Source organism: Chiloscyllium punctatum, chromosome 10 (genome assembly GCF_047496795.1).
Source record: "Chiloscyllium punctatum isolate Juve2018m chromosome 10, sChiPun1.3, whole genome shotgun sequence".
Taxonomy (NCBI): domain Eukaryota; kingdom Metazoa; phylum Chordata; class Chondrichthyes; order Orectolobiformes; family Hemiscylliidae; genus Chiloscyllium; species Chiloscyllium punctatum.
In genome coordinates, this window is record NC_092748.1 from 54,011,363 (window position 1) to 54,034,321 (window position 22,959).

At 38.7% G+C, this 22,959-nt stretch overlaps 3 protein-coding genes and 1 long non-coding RNA gene across 5 annotated transcripts in view; 1 reads left to right on the top strand and 3 right to left on the bottom strand.

Moving 5' to 3' along the window:
* Positions 1 to 7,475: 7,475 nt before the first annotated feature.
* LOC140482139 (homeobox protein Hox-D1-like) lies at positions 7,476 to 9,721 on the bottom strand. The gene is made up of 2 exons (XM_072579152.1): positions 9,020 to 9,721; positions 7,476 to 8,657 (listed from the first exon to the last, which is right to left on the bottom strand). Exons 1-2 carry the CDS (start codon positions 9,582 to 9,584, stop codon positions 8,284 to 8,286), a joined length of 939 nt encoding a protein of 312 aa, XP_072435253.1. The 5' UTR covers positions 9,585 to 9,721; the 3' UTR covers positions 7,476 to 8,283.
* An 11-nt stretch (positions 9,722 to 9,732) lies between these two features.
* On the top strand, positions 9,733 to 16,421 carry LOC140482145 (uncharacterized). The gene is made up of 2 exons (XR_011961669.1): positions 9,733 to 9,916; positions 16,200 to 16,421. It is a non-coding gene; the product is annotated as an uncharacterized lncRNA (long non-coding RNA).
* LOC140482138 (homeobox protein Hox-A2-like) lies at positions 12,599 to 18,705 on the bottom strand. Its single transcript, XM_072579151.1, has 2 exons — positions 17,777 to 18,705; positions 12,599 to 17,377 (listed from the first exon to the last, which is right to left on the bottom strand). The coding sequence occupies exons 1-2, from the start codon at positions 18,120 to 18,122 to the stop codon at positions 16,629 to 16,631; spliced, it is 1,095 nt and encodes a 364-aa protein (XP_072435252.1). The 5' UTR covers positions 18,123 to 18,705; the 3' UTR covers positions 12,599 to 16,628.
* A 1,685-nt stretch (positions 18,706 to 20,390) lies between these two features.
* The window catches only part of hoxd3a (homeobox D3a), a 28,544-nt gene continuing 25,975 nt past the window's right edge, over positions 20,391 to 22,959 (bottom strand). Inside the window, exon 4 of one of the 2 annotated variants that reach the window (XM_072579150.1) lies at positions 20,391 to 21,973. In XM_072579150.1, coding sequence (XP_072435251.1) covers positions 21,225 to 21,973 — 749 coding nt within the window. In that variant the 3' untranslated portion in view covers positions 20,391 to 21,224. The remainder of the gene's footprint in view (positions 21,974 to 22,959) is intronic. The other variant, XM_072579149.1, reaches the window with a different exon arrangement.

Below are 22,959 nucleotides of genomic sequence, written 5' to 3' on the forward strand. Positions count from 1 at the left end.
TAATTCTCATGTTCGTTATATGCTCAGAAGTCCTGCAGCGAGTTTTAAACCCTAATTCTTCTGTCTCCAAGACTGAATTAAATGTATAATTTATTTGATAACAGTAACATAATGTATTTGGACGCTCCAAATAATGTATTTGGAACTAAGTATTTGGACGGATCGTGTTTTAACGAATGAGTAAGCACATGAATACATATACACAGTTGAACATTAGTAAGATACAATCGCAAGAGAACTTTCGGCTGAGTAGTGACCCAACCTACCTTCATCCAATTCCATAATTGGAATCCTGTGGGCCGCTTCGTCATATATATGTGAGCATTCCTCTAACTGCAAGAATACCCGAGAGTCATCGCAGCCAGTTACTGCTGAATCCTGGTGTAAGAATGTGATTTAATGTGGCATTAACTAATTGCATATTGGTGCCTTGTTTAATATAACAGAAACCTAGCAGCCGCACAATTCTGTAACTGAACCTTTTTTTGTCGATTCTGTCATTTCGCAATAAGCACCTTAAAACAGGCTTCACGTGTTTAAAAATGAATCTTCTCAATTATTGTACAGTTTTAAAAAAAACAGCTCATTGTGGATATAAATGGAAACGTAGCCAGAATTCTTCAGTGACCTTTCTTCCGCAAGAATGCGGGTTAGCTAAATTATCTTCGATCCAAATTATGACATGCACATGGAAACGAACGATTAAACCCTCGGTGCATGCATTGTTCAAAACGCTGATTAGTGTTGGAATACTGTTAGTGGTCTCATTCGGAAAGCCGGGCGGATACGATGGGCAGAATGGCCTCCTCTTGCTCCTTGTGTTCTGTTGTGTATTCTGTCTGTTTTTCTGTGACCAATAAATTGCAAGAAACTGCAAAAGTGTTTATGAATACCAAAACTGCATGTCAGCTACGGCATATTACCTATACAATAGCAATTAACAGTAATATATAAAGCTGAATCCGACACAACTACTTATTTTTTAAAAATATTTGGGGATTACATTATTTCCACTTTTAGGCATCCGGTGCTATTTTCAAACACTTCCAGGTCGGATAGAAAGCTTCGCTTTATTTGATCTCGAAATCATGCTCTGTTACACGTTTCTCCACTTTCCACACGAAGTACATGGCCGCCCTTAGTGAGCTGTTTGGTGCAGCAGATTGGTGCAACAACTGGATATTAAATTCGTGGGTGGCACTGTGGTTCGTACTGCTGCCTCACAGCGCCAGAGACCCAGGTTCAATTTCGGCCTCAACTGTCTGTGTGGAGTTTGCACATTCTCTCCGACAGTCCAAAAATGTGCCGGTCAGGTGAACTGGCCATGCTAAATTGCCCGTAGTGTTAGATGAAGGGGTAAATGTAGGGGAATGGGTCTGGGTGGGTTGCTCTTCGGAGGGTCGGTGTGGACTTGTTGGGCCGAAGGGCCTGTTTCCACACTGTAAGTAATCTAATCTAAATGCAGCCTGCCCAAACTGTCTTTAGGAAGGGCCCCTACAAACCCATTCATCTGACAACATTGGATTTGAGTTTAGATGCCAGAGGTCAGTGCCTAATCAACTGAATCTACCCACCTCGCCGAACTTTCCAGGTTTCAAGGCAAATAAGATGTTTAGAATATGAATTGACAAGTTGGTGCATCCTGCTTATTTTAGTTTAATATATCCAAAAGGCCGGTGGCAGTGGGGAGAATTATAGTCTGCTTGGATTGTAGTTGGGGGTAACACCTCATTTAATACTACGTACATAATTCAAAATAATTTGTAGACCCCAAATGGGAATCGTTGAGTAAAATAAATACGAGTAATTGTTTCATGTCTGTCAATTTGGAAGTGAATTGTATTATGATTATTCAAATAAGCAGACGTTCACCATTACTTGCTCTGAAAGGAGACAAGAGAAATGATTTAAAACTGTGCATGAAATGTCAAGTAGATCGGATATTGTTCGCCTCCTTTACTCCAAAAATGATTTTATTTTCGACCCTAAACTTTCATTTCGCTACTGAAATTATGAAACCATTGTTTCCGAAATCTTCTTATACTTTAACGGTGCGCTGCGGTATTTTGGTTGAACTCATAACAGGCCAGAGATTAGAGGAAGGGTAGTTTCTCTTCCAACATTAAAGAATTTCTCTGTTGTTCGAATAGGTCGGATCACATAAGAAATTGCTATTATTTCATTATTTTTAAAATACGTGCTGGGATCCCGCAGAAGCTTTGTAATCTACGCTTATAACTGTCTGTTAAATAGAACTTTGAAAGTTTGTATCAGAGCGGCATATACAAGGCACGCAGTGATTTTCTGATGACTTTGTAAAACATATTGATCAGGAGGTTTGTGCCACCTAACCACTGGCAAATCGAACTTTAACGCATTCCTCTCTACAAAAGGAGAATGGGAATGTGAAGCTTATCATTTTTTGTTTAGCAGGCATTTCGCTGATTGCCGGGAGCAACATTGTTACGGTGCACTTATTGATGTAGGTCATGTTTGGATTAATCCACACTGATCGGAATGTACTTGATTCAAATTATCATTCCTTTCCTATATAAAATCCAAGCACTTCCTGTAGAAAATGTTTACACTGAATATAACTACACTGCCAAACTTTACTTACCAATTTCATTACGTTTAGAATACTAATCAGTTTTTCTACCCTGTATTTTATGTTCTACGTTCTTCAGATTTATCGAACTTCATTAATTATTAAAAATGCTGATTTGACACAATGACTCATTTAGTCTATCATTGGCATCAGTCCTTCACCAGAGCTAACAAATTCTGCTAAGTCAGAACTGTTTGTTAGTGCACGCTTTTAAGTTAAATTACTTTGAATTTTAATGCAAAGATGTTCATCTTTATTGTGCTGTTTCTGTTCATACTGAACCACATTTTAACTAATCCCAGCAGCAGAGGATACTGCAATTAACTCTTGCTACTGAGTTGCTACAATGCAACCTGCCGATAACAAATGAAGCTTGTCACAGTCCTGAAAGATTAACTAGTCACTTTCTTAGTGGTTAATGTCTACAGAGCAAATCTAATATTTAACAGCCGACAAGAAGGAATGGCGATGGATTTCTTTAAGCAACCCATTTGCAGGATGATTTGGAGATGCCGGAGATGCAAATGTTGAACATTTGCAGGATGAGCAGAGTATAGTAGTCCATTTATAACTCAATTCTTAACCCAAAATATACACAATGTCAAGGGGTGTTTCTTGCCACTAGTAAGCCCCATGCAAATAAGTACATGTTTCAAAGGGTGAAATGGAGCGACTTAACGAAACACATGCACAGAGTTGTTATCACATGGAACAGAGTTGATGTGACAATGTGCAATTTCGACTTGCTGGTCCTGTTGACCAAATTTAAACTCAGCGCACGTTCTGTTTGCAGACTCTCTGTTTCAAAAATCTAATTGGCTATAATCTGACACAACTTCATTGGAAGCTAATTGATGTCGCGCTAATTGGCGAAGGTTGACTCCTTGTTTCCTTGTGGTTGACTTTTTATTTAAGAAAGCGATACCAAAGACAGAGCTGCAAGTCGAAAGCAAATTGTTAAATTAACTGAAATGGTCACACAACATTGAAATTGGATAGCTGCCAATCTATTCACTGTATAACGAATAAATACGCCAACCACCACATGTAGCAGGTGTCAATATGTAAATTCCATTGTCAATCCTATTATACACACAAGGTGACTACTGTGCTGTAACAGGGAATGGTCGGAAATATCAAGAGTCGTATCAGGAGCAATTCTCTTTACATCGGATTACATTGTGTAACCGTGAACTAAAACCGTAGTGTCGGCACTATGATGCTATACATCTGTATGATGGAAGGCAAGATAATGAAATGCTTTCATTCAGTCTTGTTATCGGCTGTAAACTACGGATTGGTGCGATAGGTAGCGCTGAATTGGTGGGATTGAAATACTTGAGTTTGCAAGAAGGATGCAAAATGTGTATGTCAAACAACTTTTAACATATTTAGTTGTATAATTTCTCAAACATTTATTTAGTTACGATTTGATGTTGTGTCAACAAGTTGAATTTCCGGCCTCCTGAATTTACGTAATGTGAATGTACGTCAAAATTCTCACTGGACAGCCCGATGAAATAACTAATTATTCAAAGAGTGCCTTAATTCGGTGACAGCTACAATGTAAATAAATACCAAAATAAACAGGAAACAAACGTTATTCATCAACATTCATTATCTGAATAATCCGCGTGTTATAATAGGGAAGAGCCAATAAAATGCTACCACTCTACATCATTAAAAATCACATAACACCAGGTTATAGTCCAACAGGTTTAATTGGAAGCACACTAGCTTTCGGAGCGTCATCACCTGATGAAGGAGCGTCGCTCCGAAAGCTAGTGTGCTTCCAATTAAACCTGTTGGACTATAACCTGGTGTTGTGTGATTTTTAACTTTGTACACCCCAGTCCAACACCGGCATCTCCAAATCATGACTCTACATCATCACTGGCTTATTCGAACAGTCTTTCCCGGCTGTTCTGCTCGCACCCGAAAATGCCCAGTTAATGGTGATATTCGTTAGACATTTCTCGGGTAAGCTGGTGCATTTTAAACAAAACGGATAATTCTGCTTTCGAATGGTTTATGATTGCTTTTACAGTCTTGGAGCATAGAAATTTACTTCCTGCAGCATGCTTTCTAGGTGACACTGGGTAAAAATGTCACTGGAGACAAACAAAAAGGATGTTTTTCCAGCTCCAAAACGCTTACCACATATCTGTATGATTTTTTTCATTACAAAAACGAAACTCAGAAGTTGATCTATCAATCTAACAGCCTAGTTAATCTTTAAATATGCAAGTTTTAGAGAAAAATGCTACAGCGAACAAATAAAGCTGAATAACGGGTAACAGCGAATACCCATCAGCGGTACATTCTTATTGTTTGCCATTAGGTTTTGCTGGTATATTAATTGTTCGTCAGTCATAAAGTGACGTTAAATATTCATACATTCCGTGCTACAATGAGCTTTGAACTTTAATACCATATGAAGACAAGCTTGCCTTAATTTATGTCTTCAAACATGTAAAGCAAGTTGGTGGGAAAAGCTCATACAGATATTTCACGTCTGATATTTAAACATCTTTACTAATACATTGATTGCAAAAGAAATGGCAGACTCCTAGGGATCGATCTAGATCGTTTTGGTTCTCTCATGAACTTTCAGTGAACCTGGTGCTTGGGGGTGGGATCGGTGGGATGCCTGTTACGGTTCACCCTTCCACAACCCCTTTCAGACAGAGTAAATATTGAATAGTCCTTCCGCTCAGGGCAGAAGTAAAACTGAATATCAAACAAGTGCAAACGACTATTGTAAGCCTTACAATACAGTCACAGTTACGAACAGTTTTTGTATTGTAATAATAAAATCCCTGGCATCCCCCTACGTCTTCAGGGGCTTTGGGAATAATCACTACTGGGATCAGAGGTATGATAACATAAAAGCGAACAATAGGCGCCCAACAGCTCGGGACAAGACAAAAGACCTGCAAGTTTATAACATGCAATCGCACCAGGATGTGCCATTTCCCGAGGCGTAACCTAGCATTACTTATTCATACTGCTGAAAATGTCCAATTTTTAAACTGGTCTCCTGACTTACAAGAAGTACGTGTCACTATCGAAAAACAAAATAAACATCATGTGCAATCAGGTTTCAGATAAAACGTTTCTTTCTCTCTCTGGGCACGGTGTAGTGTGTTTGTCCACAGCGCGCCATCATCAAAGAATTGTGGATTCCATATCAAAGATCTCCGAGCTGATTCCCAAGGAGATCATTGTAAATTTTACGACCAGCAATTCTTTGAAATACCGCTTCTCGGCCAGTATTGTGTGTTGTTTTAGCCGGACAGTAATTAACACTAAGTTGTTAGGACCAAATGGCCCAAACGTTTGAGAGAAAAATATCAGCATGCTCATTTGTGTTGCTTCCCTTTGTTGAATTTGACAACCTGGAGTTGATCTGGAATATGTACTGACATTCTGAGTGGTGATCCTCCAGTTTGTGGTGATACACAAAAGCAAGAAAGCAAACACCCAATACCAAGAGATTATCAAGATTGAAGCGGTTCGTCTTCTATCGTTAATGGTACCCTTTCCTTGCCTTACAAAAATTAACAATTTTGTAAACAACGAGTAGCCTAAAGATAGGGGTTTACATATATTTTATTTGTATTGTTCATAACCATGCTTCGCAAAGCACGTTTTAACATAATCTGCATATTTTAAAACATACTGACTTTTTTGTGCAACATTTTGCGTTTGTGTTCTGCGCTCAAAACTACAGAGCGGTAAGAGGAATTCCGAGCTCATAATGCTTTACAAATATGGTCTTTTGACATTTCTTTTCACAGCCATTAAATCAGTAAGTGATTGCTTGAAGTTATTATTATAAACACGAATTAAACTACCAAGGTGATATAAAACAAAAATTCATTTGGCTGATTAAATCGTTGTATTAAATTTAACGTTACTCAAGCCTTAAATCAGTACAAAAAAGCATCACGTTCAGCTCTGCAGTTAGCTTGTAAACTAGCTAACATTAGTGCAATATTGCAAGTCGCCAGAGGGAATGATCAGAGGTTAAATATGGGAAGTCATTTTTAACTGATATTGCGATTGACAAATTAGACAGCCATGATGTTTCTGATTGAGCAGCTGTCTGGGCATTTTGGTTGTCTTTATGGAATGATGTAGATTTTTTTTACAGCACCATCACTGTGTGACTCACTCCCTTGTTCAATGCCAATGAGAGATACTTTATGTTTATGTCTAAAGATACGCGTTATATATAAGATCCATTTAGCTCGCTAGCATATAGTTGCAAAACAATTCAATATTGAGCACGCGCCTCTGAAATACGAACATCTTTGGTTCAATTGATTAGGAAGCTGAATGAATGTATTCCCTCTCTTGTATCGATCATTAGGTAGAAAGTTGCTGAGTAAAGATGTGTATTCCAAATGGACTCATTATAACTTGTTAATAATGCAAAGGCCCATTCTTCCTGGCTTCAGAGGAGAGCTGACAGTAAGTATATTCTTCAAACATTATTATTGATGTAACTGTAGTAACTAAAATGACAATAAAAGAAAAAAAAGTTAAAGTCCCTCATTTCGACTCAGACAATCAACTATATTTTGATAACATAGATTATAACATCAAGAATAATACAATTACTGCTGATTGAACTAAAATGATAGAGAATGATCAAGAGTTAGTTGAAAACAGAAAGTGACCTTCTTGCTTGTTTTCTGCACCAGTCTATGAAGTTGATTTTACACTGGTTGACTCAACCACATTTGCACTGCACAGATAAAAAGTTTTCTTGATGCTCTTTCCAGATCAAAGCAGATGTCCTGACCAAACTCTTGAATCCAATTCAGTGCACTTACAGAAAATTCGAGAGATTTTCAAGTGATTGACATATTCTGATATATTTTATTCCACGGCATTTATACATTATTACCATTGGACTTTATATCGAACAATCAGAATTACTGAAGCTGACAAACGTTTCCGATCATAAGATTAAATTAAAAGATTTAAATTATTTCATTATACAGCTGAATCCGGCATGACTAGTCTTGAATACACAATGGTAATTAACACAGAGGTAGAGTAGCCAAGTAACATATTTACCAGTGAAAGAATGCTAGATAGGCACAGTGTTACATTGCAGTAACCACAACCTTTCAACCTGAGGCATAATTGTGCAAACTCCACTCATTGAGGAGCTATGTCGAACATGCTACATTACATTCGTCAATGTCATCACACATAAATCAATTAAAAAATACAGTACATGTAAACAATTTCCTTTGCGCAAGTAGAAGTCTCAGCAAGGCAGTATATAGAGGAAAAACCTGCACTACATTGTGAAAGCTTGCTGTTGTTGAGACTTTATAAAGGCTGCCTAATGCTTGTGCAAACGTATTAAGAAAAGAAAGTCTTTTCACACTAGTTGAGTGAGATTGTGTTCCGCCTTTGCAAGTAACTGTCAATTCCATTTGTGTTGATACACATTGCAGGTCAAAGTGGAAACTTTGGCCAAACAAATTGAGTCTAGATTAATATTTTTACAGAACTTAGTCACCTCAAACCAATATATACAAATAACCGAGTTTGCATCACGTGCCAGCATTGTAATAAAGATGAAACTTTGGTCAGGTGCTAAATGATTCCAGCATTTTCGGTCAAAAACTTGATGAAAGTTAAGGCCCAATCCCTCAAAGCATTTGCTTCGGCTCAACAAAGTTTAGATTTTCTGATGATTTTTTTGTTGATGGGGAAGGCAAAGGTGAGGCAGTGTCCGATTTATCCGAACTTTCTGTAGAAGGTGAATCCTGAGTAGAGTTCACAGCAGCCAAATTGGCAAGAAAACCTTCTCTCTCCCTTTTCTTTTGTTTCATTCTCCTGTTCTGGAACCAAATCTTCACCTGGGTTTCACTGAGTTGTAGTACGTTCGCTATTTCCACCCGTCTGGCTCGTGTCAAGTATTTATTAAAATGAAATTCCTTCTCCAGTTCCGTCAACTGTTTGGTTGTAAAGTTTGTACGAGCTGTGCTGGGTGGGCTGGGGATCCCATAGTCAGTTGCTTTAGCTACAAAAAGGCACACAATAGTTAGGCACTGTATTCTGTTGGGGTGCAGAAAAGTTGGTTAGCTCATTCCACTCACAGTATTATTACCCCACCCCACTCCCACCAACACACTCCGAAAGCAGCACCAAATGTGATTCAATTATCCAAGATATTGCCCAAACATACATAATAGGAATCATGTGATTGGGAATGGAAAGACGTTAGATGAAATTATTCAAACATTAGTTTAAACTTGCAGGGAACTATTAACATAATGAGGCTCTGTCTATGAAAGGGTTAATTTAAAAAAAACTGTTTTGGAGAACTTTAAAAGGCATATAGATTTAGTTTTGCTCCAGGTTTCCGAGATAATATATACTGACTTGTTTTTGGAGGATTTCGCTTCACTTTCATCCACTCAAAGGTATTTGCTGCAGCGATTTTCTGTCCTGTAGGAGACTCCGACCTTTGGTAGCTGCTCTGAGACGTCGACAGACTCTGATAATGCCCAGGGTAAAAGTTTGGGAACTCCTTCCCGTAGGTTTGGTGTTGTTCCTGCTCAACAAAGACATTGTTGTATTCGTGTTGGCGCGCAGTGAGCGGAAAAGACGCGCTTCCTGAGTAAACAGAGGTGATGTATGGGAGCAGTTCCCCAGTGTCATCCTGCTCCTGGTTAGCAGCATAAGGAAAGTCATAGCCGACGTTGCTCTGGGGTAAGAAGTGCATATCTGCAGATGGAGGGGAGTCATAGGAAAGTTCGAGAGTAGCAGGCGCCGACTGATGAAGGTGATGTGGGGTGGGAGGTGGATCATCTACTGGCTCAGCTGAAACATACCGACCTTGTCCGAAGCACTGCTGCAGGGAGACTGCTGGAGGATTACTGTGACAGAATTTAGGCGTAAACGTCAGAATGTCTGTGCTAGGAATGTATTCTAAGTAAGAGTTCATTCTTCCAATGACGGGCTGCAGTAGAATAAGATGCGTTGCTTAAGTTGATTGCCGTCTATCTCTGATCACCATAGCAGATTTTTCACTTCCTTCGCAAAGGAAGTAAATATTCCTAATATAGACCAAGGCAGGCACGTGGCTCCAGCCACCCAATCAGAGCGGCCGTCGCCAGCGCGATGCCATGGCGTCCGGAGTTCCTTGCTGATCCACGGAGAGGAGTGGACTCTTCCAAATGCTCACCTTCCACTGAGATCACATCGTCAGCACATCCCGCAGAGGCACTCACTAACCTTACTCATACAGCGGACGATCCTCCGATAGCTCGTCCTAAGGTAAGATAGTCGCTTTGAGTGTGGGCGGAGTGTAACCGCTGCGGAAAAATGTGAGACTTGAGTTGTGTGATAGTGGCGCTTACAGTAAAGCACGCAGTCTTCTGTCAGTAGAATTGGTTAGTTTACGTTAGAACGATCACGAAAGGGGGATGGGTGGGAGGAGTACAATCGTGACAAGCTCCACTGAATTAGTTACAATAATTACAGCACCAGGAACTCTAGAATGAACACAGCGTGAAATAACAAAGCAAATGGTCTCTGAAGTTGAATTTATGGTATTGCACTACCTCTATCCCTTCGTGTACAGTTTGGAAAGCACCGCCAGTAAACAGCCTTGCTTCTTTTAAAAAAACCGAAGGAACTGCGGATACTGTAAATCGGAAACAAAAACCATAAGTTGCCGGAAAAAACTCAGCAGATTTGGCAGCATCAGTGAAGAGAAATCAGAATTAACATTTCGGGCCCGGTGACCCTTCCCAGAACAGTTATGTGCTATTTTTCTGTAAAATCATACTAACTGGCATAATAACCAGGTCCATGAAGTGTATATAGTTACATTAAGTGATATGTTTATGACATCGTTAAAATTTCGAAGTGTTTAATAAACGTCCAAAGTACAATTGCCTGGCCGGTGTACTTGTGACTTTAGAAATCCTATCATCAGACCCGTTGAGCCCTCTTTAAACAACTAGAGAAGGCTGACCGTCCCCTTACCAGGGATATAAAGAATATAGAGCTTCCTTCCTTTATAATCGGCAACCTGTCAACTTTCGTTAATAACACCGGACGTTGTAAAATACCAGAAATATGCTTACTTCAGGAATCAACATGTTTCAACTAACTTTTTAACACAAATGGCTGACACAAAAGGTAAACGCGTTAATGACCAGGTTGTTTATGTCGCCACCCAATCTCAAGTCATTTGTCCTGGTTTGTACATCCCTCTATGGCATGCTACAGAATAAAGTTAAATGGTGTGACCATACAAACTGCAATGTATCACTTTTCTTAAGGCCAAAATGCAAAGTCTGATAAATGAAATCTCGAACTGAACAATTAGAAGTGCTTCGGGAAATTTATAAGTAAATCGAAGTATTTGAGTCGTTTGGCTATTGGGTTTCTGAATATTTTCCCCTGGTCTATTTCCGTGATAACGGTTGACTCAGGATTTGGAGATGCCGGTGTTGGACTGGGGTGTACAAAGTTAAAAATCACACAACACCAGGTTGTAGTCCAACAGGTTTAATTGGAAGCACTAGCTTTCGGAGCGACGCTGATGAAGGAGCGTCGCTCCGAAAGCTCGTGTGCTTCCTTTTAAACCGGTTGACTCAGAGTCATTTACCTGTCAGAACACTCTGTAACGAAGCTCTAACTCAAAGTCAGTTGATGTGAGTCTGTATAGCACAAGACGACTTGCTCTGTTTAATCGCCAGGGGCAGTGTGCAGTCAAATTCATATCAGCAGCTTGTTAGGTGCCGTGTCATTAACTCATGCATTTGGTAAAACATAGAATTAGAGTCGTTTGAACGAAGTTTCTCCATGCATATAAAGAGCAGGGAATATATTTTCGGTATTTCACATTCGGAATCTAAAACCCATCTACCTACAGCACAACGTGTCTATTTTGCCCATCTTTTTGATTAGCATTTTCTGTGTATCTACAAGTGAATGCTTCTCATTGTACCTTATTTTTAAGTAAGCATCAATTTGAGTTTACACTCTACTTTCCTCGCAACTAAATCTTAAGAGAGGGTTTAAGTAATGACATTCCAGTTGCTTTTCTGTTGCTCGAGTTGTTGTGTTGCATCATATAAAAACCTGCCTCGTTCGTTTTGCGGTCAGCAGTTTTAATCTGATCTTGAAAAGCTATGTTATGTATAATTCAGGGGGAAGTGAGTTTAAAGGCTTTGAAAGCGTACAGTTGCCGCGGGATTTGCAAATGACTAAATTTGCAAATCAGCATATGCATTGGGCCTTCCTATTGACTTCATCTTTGTCTTATTTTGTTAACATATCTTTGCAGTTTTTACTTTAAAAGATATATGCTAAATCATAAATCTGGCATATCTTTTTTCGAATAACGTGTTAACAGCAATTATAAATTGCAATTTTAAAAATAATCGGTCATTGCACAAATTATGTTTCTGTTTAATCACAATGTACTAATGTTGAGTCCTATTTACCAGATTTCTTAAAATTAGAAATTGGTACAAAGTACCAAACTTTGTTATAGCTATATGGTATATAATCCACTTCTTTCAAATGCAATATCAATCATTAGTGACAGATTAGATGAGCTACTGCCTGGAATAGTAATGTAAATGAAAGACCTGTTCATTTCGCTGGTATCACAATCTAAATATTGGCCTAAACATCGAACACAAAATTACTAAATGAATATAGTAAGCTTTCCGTATGCGAACTTGTATAATAACACGTTATGGTTTCTAATTAGAAAATTACAAAGCTTTATGAATTACCATTGTGTTTGTTTACGTAGAGTTTATAAATACAAAATCAACAAATTTCAGTTTCCATAATTTCTTCTGAAGTTCATGGGTTCCATTTTGAAATAATGAAATAATTTGATTGGAATATTGTTTTCTTTTGACAGTTGCACGCAATACTTCCGTGCAACTTAACTGATTATTTAGTAATTTAAGTTCATCACACTTAACTATGTTTTTTGTAAAGGATGGAGAGTTTCTGACTCGTATATTTGGTAACTTTTGTCAACACTCGACTATTCTTCGAAGTGCAATCAGCTCTGAAAGTAGATGATGTGCTTTAAACTGTTCAGGGGCATATGATTGAAGGTAGCCTCGTGTAAACGGTCAGAAGAATGCTGCAGACTTGTTTTAGTCGAATGTGTGGAGTCATTGCAGTAGAGTGCGGAACCATTTCCAAATCGGAACGTGTTTCTGCATTTGTACGGCACGATACTTTCATATGTTCACTTCAGTAAAACCTTATCGATTTGCATGTTGGATCATCAAGAATCTTGAGCAAACCGAACCTGGCTGTCCTAGCAGCACCTAGACAAAGATTCTGGGGCAAGCGTCTTCCAAATAAACGTCAGGATTAATCTATGGTTTCTTAGGACTATTTAATGCTGTAACTTGTGCACGATCTATACCTGAAATTTTGCACAGTGTCCTGCTTCGAACCTGGCTTTTCATAAGGTTAGCTTCCATCTTGACCGGGATGTATGGGGCGGTTGGGGGTGGTGGAGCGGGAGTAGTGGGAGTCAGTGATGGTGGTGATGACGATGTCCTTCAATCTCTGGAAGTGACAAGGTCGGACTCAAAATCAATTATCGAGAAAAGTACCAGGGCTGTTTTGCACTTTTTGAAAGTTGTCACCAGTCTCAGGTTTGTTTTGAACTGACTGCGCGTTTTCTGCATTTTGTTTTGGTGCGAGTTGCCATTAGCCGTTCTACATTCGCAAATAGAGTGGAACCTTTGTCGAGCAACAGCACGGAAGTGCATTCAAAAAATATAGAGATTGCACTGAACCAACTGTGCAAGCAACTAGATTAGCTCACCATTAACTGGTCTGTGGATCGAACAGAGCAAAAGTGGGTTGTAAATAAAATATAATGTACGAGGTTTTATACGTTAGGGATTCCTGAAAAACACATCTATTAGTGACATGTTTTAAAAGGTTAACGTAAATGACCCAATACCACAAATGCAGTCATACATGACAATAATTTAAGCACACATAGCATTCTCAGCTGAGCCAAGATTTCTGGTGCCCTTGAAACGTTTTACCCTCTTTAACGAGCAGTAACGAGGGATCGCAGTTAGACTCCAGATTTCTCGAAGGTTAGTCATACAGGAGGTATCGTCTGTGGTGTGATTAGACTGGTGTGTGATTCGCTTTTGCATTTGTCCGCCTTGGCAGCGGTTGCTGGAGGGATCCCAGCTGGCCTTGGCTTGCCTTAAAGAGGGAGGAACTGCTGTCGAGGGAAAAGTGCAGATTTCATGATTGATGAACTCTTAACAATACCCCACTGACAGCTATGCATCCAGACAGAGCTGCAAGTCTTTCAGCAAAACTCCCTGTTTGTTAGTGCGTTGTTTCAAATTCGAAATGAGCTTTCCTTTTCATTTACAATTGCACTTTTGCAGCCATCACTTTTGCAAAATGAACGGAAATATTGGCTGTAAATATATCAGGCAGTTGCTCACATAAACATGAAATATGATGACTGATCTTGCTACCACGTGATCCTTTACTCAAGTGTTCCTGGAGAGCTGCTGGTTATTACTAGGAACAACAAACACAAAACCTACCCTTCCTTTAGGGCTGAATGCTTCAAATATTTGGAAAACGCGCAATATTTTGTATTAATAGAAATAGTATAAACGTCATAATTTATGCAAGGTCAAAATGTCACTTGTTATTATGATTGAATTGTGAAGGCATGACCTCGCCATAGCAGCACCATAATACAACACATGAAATTGCAGAAAGAACTACATGAACTTATAACTTATTCGACAGGCCTCAGAATGCAAAAAATAAAGCGGCAAGGAGGCCGACTAGTATAAATAACTATATCGAAAATTGTTCCTTATTTTCGGTATCGCATTCAAAAAGAGACCTGGATTTTTCTTGCACAGATTTAAACCAAAATGTTCTGAACTCATAATTCCAATAGTACTATCCGAGCGAATGCGAACTAAAGTGCTTTAAGATCACCATGTAAATAACTAAATCTAATACAAACTTTGGAACTTTAATATTACAGCACTTAATCTTGAAATGCGAAACGACAAAGCAAGGACTCCTTTAGCCTTTGCACATAAAGTGCACTGTCTTGTCTCATGTTAACAAAGCAAGCAGTTACGTTTAGAATGTTCACACTTCCTATTTTCCCTGCAAATGAAGTACATAAAATAAAAAAATTCAAAAATTAAATATTTATTGGGCATTACAAACGTGAAACTTGGACGCTTTGAAACATATCTTTGTTTGACACAATCAAAAAAAATCTGCTAACAGAATTTGCGTGGGTGTGTAAGGGAAATTGAGGTACTTCTTTCAAAATAGAGTGTTATTCTTTGTTTGATGACGCTGCAAGCAGACTTAAGTAAATGTTTGAAAAGCACATGTATTCCCCTTAATGAACAGAAAGATAAATTGCATCTTGCCTTCGAAGTAACTCGTGAATTTCTGGGTTAGATTGTGATGCATTTTATTTCTCTTCTATATGCCATTTATAGGCAATAACATGCTCAATAGATTTCACCGCATCGTGAATCCAATTGCTCAGTGGCTTAAAATACAAGAACTTTTAGATCAAATTGCAGCCAATTGGTTAGCAGGATAGATCTTATGCAACAGATTACATTTAACTCTATTCAGTTGCTACAGTTAGTTATTTACTGATTCGGAACTTTTTTTTCATGATGAACTACATGTCATCTGGTAAATATAAACTAAATATCAATAAATTTTCCACCAGCATGTGCTTGATTTTAAACATCTTTCGGCAGCTGAAAATTTTGCACAGATATCCTGTCTAAATCTAGTCGAATTGTTTAGGGTCTTAATATTTCACAACTAGTGATAACCTATTGTGAATTTCTAAATAAAATCCAAGGAGAATAAAATTGTAAATATACGTGTTTCAAGCGGCCATCATTTCTCGATCTGTTATATTCTATGATGTAGTTATAACCTCACAGGTCTCGCCACCGCGTCATTGTTCGAACGCTATAGGTAGAAATATTTTCTTCCTTCCAATTCCTCTAAATAGGATATAAATGCATTGATCTATTCAGCTCCCGGATTTGATTCGACTGAACAAAATGGCGTCTTTTAAGGGTTTATGCCTCAGCCGAATTATGACATCCATCGTGTGCTTGTAATTAGTACCAGTTTTTCCATTTCTGTAATGACTGAGTTTCTGAAAAACGATCAATTTGATTTTTCTGGGTGTGAATAATCAGTCCTGTTGGCCTCCCTTTCCAATTTCCATGTCAGCTAATATTTGAAATTATTTTAGCATTTAAACTTAAGTAAAACCCATGGCGTAGTTTGAGAAATCCAGTCTTATTGTTTATCAAAACCATATTTTCTTAAAGCATTAAATAGTTTACAGGCATTATTGGAAAATCGTGGAAGATGATCTATAATTTAATACACTTTCCATGACAACCAATATCTCCCTGTAAATAATTACATTTTGACATAAGCGATCGTTTTTATTCACTTGGTATTGTTATCACTTGTGCTGTTTGGTTGCTGATTATCTTTTCGTTTTATTTTCTAGGAATATTGCTGATTGGAACTTTGGACGAAGGCAATTCAACTATTGAATTGAATGCAATCAGCAGTGTCTGGATATTCACTTTTCCTTGCATATTTTCACGCTAATTCATATCTTTTACACAAAGCTATTTTATAAATTGTATTTTAAAGATGTGTATTTATTTTTTGAAAATCTGTAAATATTCGAAATATTCACATTATTTAAAATAAAATACTGAAAATACTTTATTTTTTGCACTTCATGAAATTTCTCAGGACTCGTTTCATTTGATTCATAGCAGAATGAACACATGAGCAGGAGATCCTTAAAGTCTCGGATCAGTAGGCATGTAACAAATGCTATGACTTTCCATTTAGTAATATAGTTCTTGGAATTATCACTGTTAAAGAATATCAACAGTGTTTATGTGCGCGTGAATTGGATGTCGATCTAAAACTGCAATTGCTGAAAATCGGTGGAGTTAAAATTGTCACTTATAAAGTCAAACACGTTGGATGGAATAACTAGTGTGTCCTCGTTTTCCAACAAAGATAGTTGAGGTAATTCGTCTATCAGATCTAGATGTGGTTCTATTGTAATTTTATCTAAATCCTCCAGAGATGGGATGCTGAAACTCTCAGGACTGCTAGGACTTGTTCCAGCCGAGCAGTTTTTCAGCATAGGTAGCAGGGAGTCAGTTTCATCTGAGCTCTGGGGGAAATAATGACAATGGGTTTCCTCGGTGCAGATCAGAGAAGTGCCAATAACAGTGAGCAGGTCACTGCTGATATCACTTAATGTATCTTGATGAGCAGAAGCACTAATATCTTGCTCAGCATTTTTGTCGCTCTCTAAAGAATTCAAAGTTTTATTTACAGGTGTCTCAGCAAAGCCTCTTGTGGAAAACCCATTCTGATTAACACTGTTAGCAAAATGGCGCTTTGAATCGGCGTTTTGGCTTTGTTTGAATCGAGTTTGTCTCTTGTGTTTCATGCGTCTGTTCTGAAACCAGACTTTGACTTGCCTTTCTGTTAGATCGAGAAGAGCTGCGATTTCTACCCTCCGTGGTCTGCAAAGGTAGCGATTATAATGAAACTCCTTTTCCAGCTCCAACAACTGAGTGTTTGTGTAAGTGGTTCGTAGTCTCCTGGAGCTGTCAAAAGGGCTCCCATTGTCCGGCTCATTAACCTCTTCGTTTTCTGCAGTAAGGAGGGGAAAGTTTCGATAAGTTATCACAAATCTTTGCGAATAATCCAGCAACATAAAATGGCCGCCTTCTAGACACAAAAGGTTTCCAGCAGAAAATGGCCCAGCAGGGCAACTGAAAACAGATACAGATGTCTGGAGTTTGCTTATGTGCAGGTCATTGATACTCACAGAATACCAGGAGTTCTGTAGGCTCGAGCAAGCACTGTTTACATTTTGAATATAGTTGGGGTATGTGCGTTTTTCAGGTCTGACATCTTTCAGTCAATGAAACATTTATTACAGCTTCAAAATGTAATCCTTTATAAAAAATATTCTCTGCTCGCCAAATATGACCACGACCTCCGCTCCCCCCCCTAAAAAAAAGTAATGAAATATATGATGGACCTGACCTTCATTAGAAGAACAAGATGAGAATGATCCCGTTGCTTGGACAGTTTTTTTCTTGTGGCTTTTCTTTTCTCTCATCCACGGATATTCCAGAGGTTTGTCCCCTAACGTGGCCCGACCAATGCTTTTTGAAGTGTGCGTTTTCTCATTTTGGTTTGTGTTACCATGGTCCAAGCTTCTGAAGCTCTGCTCAAAAGGAGGAGGAATCAGTGTCGAATGTGAAAGCGTCGAGTTCTTGATTGATGAACTTTGAAATGTCTCGCCAACAGGAGGAAAGGATGTCAGGCACTCGGCAAGCGATGGTTCACTATTGATAAAACCAACCTCTCTCTCAAACTCGTTGTTCATTTCTGCCCAGGCAGAATCGGTAGAAAATTGCTTATTAGATAGTTTCTTTGAAAATGTATATTTATATAATGTACTGATTACAAACGCTAAGGGACCGTGCTATTATTAAACTATGTCTATTGAATACACAGACACGATGTTGAGATGAGGCTGATTTTATCGTCACATGATCGCATTAACCAATGACAAGAGTGGAAAATAAGACTGGCTTTCTGAATGATTCTGAAATAAAATATATAAAGGTGTAGGCAGCATTTCCCTGTGGTATCCAGGCCATGTTTATACTGTGAAGTAGTACAAAATTATTTCTACAAGATAGCAAGTGTACAGTACTATTACAAAGCATCCTGCATCACTTGGTGGGTGGTTTTAGCCCTGAGAAGAAAAGAACACTCAAGTCTAGATTTCTGCCTACATATGTGTAGCGTGGAGTAATAAACGACAAATCAATTAATCTTCGGAGCTGTGACATTCATCGCAAGGTTCTACGGTGTGGAAGAATGAATACAAGCTGTGGTCAGAGCAGCACCCTGGACAGTAGGAGCTGGCAGCGAGGCCCAATGCCAAGTAGAACAGGATCATTTTCAGACGGTCCCTGGATTTTAACATGAATATTAACAGATATTGTAAACTGTTTACAACTCCACCCCCTCAGAAATGGCTTAGAGTGTATTTTTTGCACTCTGAACAAGTAGCATCTCACTTTCTCCATCTGGATCAGCACGCCCTATTTACAAATGACTCCCTATTCATATGTTATTTGTTGACTTCATAAACACCCACAAACCAATGATTTAAATATTTGCGAAGTAACATCTCGCGGATTCTCCTTGAGCACAGCTGTTGTGACTTATGAACTTTCCGCATTTTAGAGCATCGACTGTGAGTTATTTGACGTTTAAAACCTAAAGGCTGCTCTTTCTCTAATCTGTTATTGGCAAATTAGTAAACACAATATTTGCGATTTTGCTCTGCTCACATAATACAAAATGTTTGCGATTAACAAACATTAAACCCCAGTTAAAATGCATCATTATATTTCTTTTTGTAATACTAGCCAGTTGGTCTCTGGCTTACAAAAAATTGATGGGTTCGACTTTTTTCTCCTTCTGTCTGATTGGAAAGACAACATTTTGCATTCCTTGACGAGTGGGTGGTGTACGAACAAAACAAGGTTCTGTACCACTTTGCGGCGTTGGCGTTCATAATAGGCATCTTTAAAATAGCAACAATCAAAGGAGCTGTCTCGGGCATTAGAACAATTCTACGTTCATATTTAGCATTTGCTTATGGTCAGGAATTTTTAGTAAATCAGGAGTTTACACTGAGGAGAAATTATAAGTGGTACGCTGACTTCAAGCTCTAAAACCGTCAACAAAACCTTAGATTGTGGTCTTCGTCAAGCTGTTGAGGTTTTCAGATACCCTCAGGCCCACTTCCTTATTTCAAATAATGACATTGCTTTCGACGGCTTGGAGATATCTTTGTTTGTTGCCAGAAGGCTTTCAGCGCCCCTGCTTTATTTGTCAAACAAAATGGCGCCGCATGTGTCGGGGTTGCGGGCTGCTGCTGTGGAGAGAGACAGCAACTAATGCCTGGGACTAGGCTCCCTGTCGCAGGCACCTGACACTGGGGCACTTCGGAACACGGTTTTCTACATAATAGTGTTGACGTCTTCATAAGATAACGGTAACAGATTGGGATTTATTTTTGGATTTATTCCTGTGTTTATCAGATAACTGCTATGGCAATGTTCACTTTTTTATTGGATTGATTGTTCTTCGTGTATTTTGAAAACAAACGCTGTTAACTTTTTCCGTAAATGTCTATCAATGGAGATATTACATTCCAACGACCGTTAAATTAGGAAAAAAAACAAATGAAGTAATAATGGATAATATCAGTTAAAATGTACATACTTGCATCCTAGTTTGCTCTGTTTTATTTATCTCTTGCTAGTTGACTACATTTCATCGCAATCTAACTTACACAATTACTCCCCCCACAACCTTTTCCTTTTCATTTTCTATATACCTGATTCTTTATGTTTTATATCTTATGAGACAATGGTGAGCACAATACAAAAGTGTCCTAAAGGTTTTCATATTATTTCAACATATCATTGAAAATGCAATATATTGTTTTGCATATATATAGTATATATTTAATCAGACCACAGCTCTGCCGAACATCACCAGTCATTGGCTGGAGTCAGCTTGTCTTGTATTAATGAGAAGTGAGGAGACAAGATGGCGAAGCATACAGCTGGAATGGTGCATATGCATTTATAAATAAAGGCTCCGGGTTTATTCAAATAACACATTTTTATTCTAAATATCTTTTGGAATAGTACCAGACAATTGAAATAAAGTATTCTTATAGAAATGTGTCGTCTATTGTGTCGTGTCACATATTTTCTGATGTACTACAATCATAACTTACAATTTGCTTTCAGAGATAACCCTTATATAATCTAAAAACACCAGCCACTGATACAACTGCTCAAAAAAACTATCCTCTCATCTAGTTTCAACCCAGGTTTACTAAAGGGAAGAAATATGATTGTAACAGACATGGATCAAACAGGTTAAAGTCAGATTGTATAAGATCTATAAATCTCACATAAATACATTAAGACGAGGATAAATAAGTAATAGAAAAATCTTCTTTTCTTTTCGACTTAAAATAATAAATACATATTATTGATGCTCAATTCAGTTCGTTCATTACTGAGAAGTCCAGAGCTGAAGTTCTGGGTAGTTAGACCAGTTACGGTCAGAATCCACCAAAGTGGAGTTTAGAATTACCAGTCTTTTAGATTCCACATTAAGAAGGGTTGCTGAAGACTGACTTCATTATGTCTTACCTTCAAGAGCACCTATTTCAAGCAATTCTTCCTCTATTTGCATTCTGCATTACGCTAGGATCTTAACGAAAGGCATGGTCGACGTGTAGACCCTTAAATGAATACAGGAAAGCAATGTAACAGGTAGAAAGTGAATGGTGGACAAATACTGTGGCAGTCTGATAGCAGGAGAATATTTGATACAAATGAGGTAATAAAAAAGCGAAGTGACATCGCTTGGCAAACAGTTCTAGCCATTACAGATGTGTTAGTTTGGGCGCTTCTTGAATTCTTCCCTGAGATGTGTGATGAGGAGTTAGATCTGTATATGTAGGATGGGGATCACAAGGTCCATGATGATGATTGCCCGGTATTTGAGCAGCGCAGCTATAGTCCACAGTAGCTGATGAAGGATGAGGAAGATGGCTAAGGTTGAACATGGGACCAGAAGCTGGCATTGAATCAACAAAGTTCCCTCCAACGTATACAGGGCTGCCCTGCAAGTTATGATTGGTAAAACTACCATTGCCCTGCAGAGTGTGATGATCGTACTCTGTGCCTGGGTACCTTTTTTGCTGGGGTAGGCAGCTACTATGTGGCGCAGTGTACGCAGCCAAACCATACATATTTTGTTGGGATTTGGTGAATGATGTTGGCGAAGGAGCTTCGTAACTCAGACTGTTGACTGTAGGGAGCTGACTTGAGAATCCAATATTATTTTGCGCGTTCAAAAGTGGACTTCTCTCTGGAGACTGTCCAACAGGGGAATGCATGATCCCTTTGGATTTTTGGTCTTTTTTATATTTCATTCTTCTGTTCTGGAACCAGATTTTAATCTGGCGTTCAGTCAGGTTTAATAAATTTGCCATTTCAACTCGCCGAGGACGGCACAAGTAACGATTAAAATGGAATTCCTTTTCCAGTTCCACGAGTTGTGCGCTGGTGTAGGCAGTACGGACTCTCTTGGAAGATGGACCTGGTGGACTTTTATCCTCACAATTGTCACCTACAAAATGAAAACAGTATGTTGGTTCCGATAAATAAACCTGGAAACAAGCACGCCCAGCCTAGAAACCCCACTGCATATTATCTTGACTCTGAACTCGTGAAATAACTGCAAAGGGTTTCTGTGACTATTTTGCTTTCCCCGGGCTATTTGAATATAAAGACATACGTTACCATCTGAAGGGTAACATGACGATGGCAGACAGAAATGTGCTACAACTACAATAACACTCAAGTAAGCATTTGACGACACTTCTCAATTACATCATTGGCAAGTTCTTTTTACGCTGTCCTAGACTCTCGAAAGGCGCTTGTTCACGCACGTTATTTATTTTCTTTTGATATTGGCTGTTAGTGCTCTTTCCTAATCCATGAACGTTTATTTATGGACTGCTTTTTCGGAGTTTCCACCGGAAGTTTCACAAACATAATAAAACAAGCATTTCACCTGAATCTATTTAAATGAAAAACAACCATAGAGGTTCATAAAATCATGAGTGGTATGGATAGAATGGAAAGCCAAGATCTTTTTTCCCAGGGTAGGGTAGTCCAAAACTAGAGTACTTAGGTTTAAGGTGAACGGAGAACGATTTAAAAAGAACCTAAGAGGCAGACCTTTCACGCAGAGGGTGGTGCGTGTATGGAACAAGCTGCCTGGGGAGGTGAACGTAATTACAACATTTAAAGGGCATCTGGATGGGTACATGAGTACGAAGGACTTAGAGGGACATGGCTAAATACGAGCAAATGGGATTGGATATGTGGCGACGCGGACGATTTGGACCAAAAGGTCTGTTCCCGTGCTGCATGATTATATGACTTTGTATTTAGTCTAATTTGTGAGGTTCTCTACCTTGGAACCGGAGGAACAAATTACTGCAGATGCTGGAATCTATACTGAAAGCAACAAATGCTGGAGATCACAGCGGAAGTGAGCTTTGACGAAGTGCCATCTAGACTCGAAACGTTAGCCTGCTCTCTCTCCAT

What these genes read in the sequence shown, in the direction of transcription:
- LOC140482139 (XM_072579152.1), bottom strand. Translation starts at nt 9,584, where the DNA reads ATGAACTCTTACTTAGAATACATTCCTAGCACAGACATTCTGACGTTT. An exon ending in GCGAAATCCTCCAAAAACAA is followed by an intron (nt 8,658 to 9,019) that starts GTCAGTATATAT and finishes GCCTTTTTGTAG; the next exon opens with CTAAAGCAACTGACTATGGG.
- LOC140482138 (XM_072579151.1), bottom strand. Translation starts at nt 18,122, where the DNA reads ATGAACAACGAGTTTGAGAGAGAGGTTGGTTTTATCAATAGTGAACCA. An exon ending in ATCTTGTTCTTCTAATGAAG is followed by an intron (nt 17,378 to 17,776) that starts GTCAGGTCCATC and finishes TCCTTACTGCAG; the next exon opens with AAAACGAAGAGGTTAATGAG.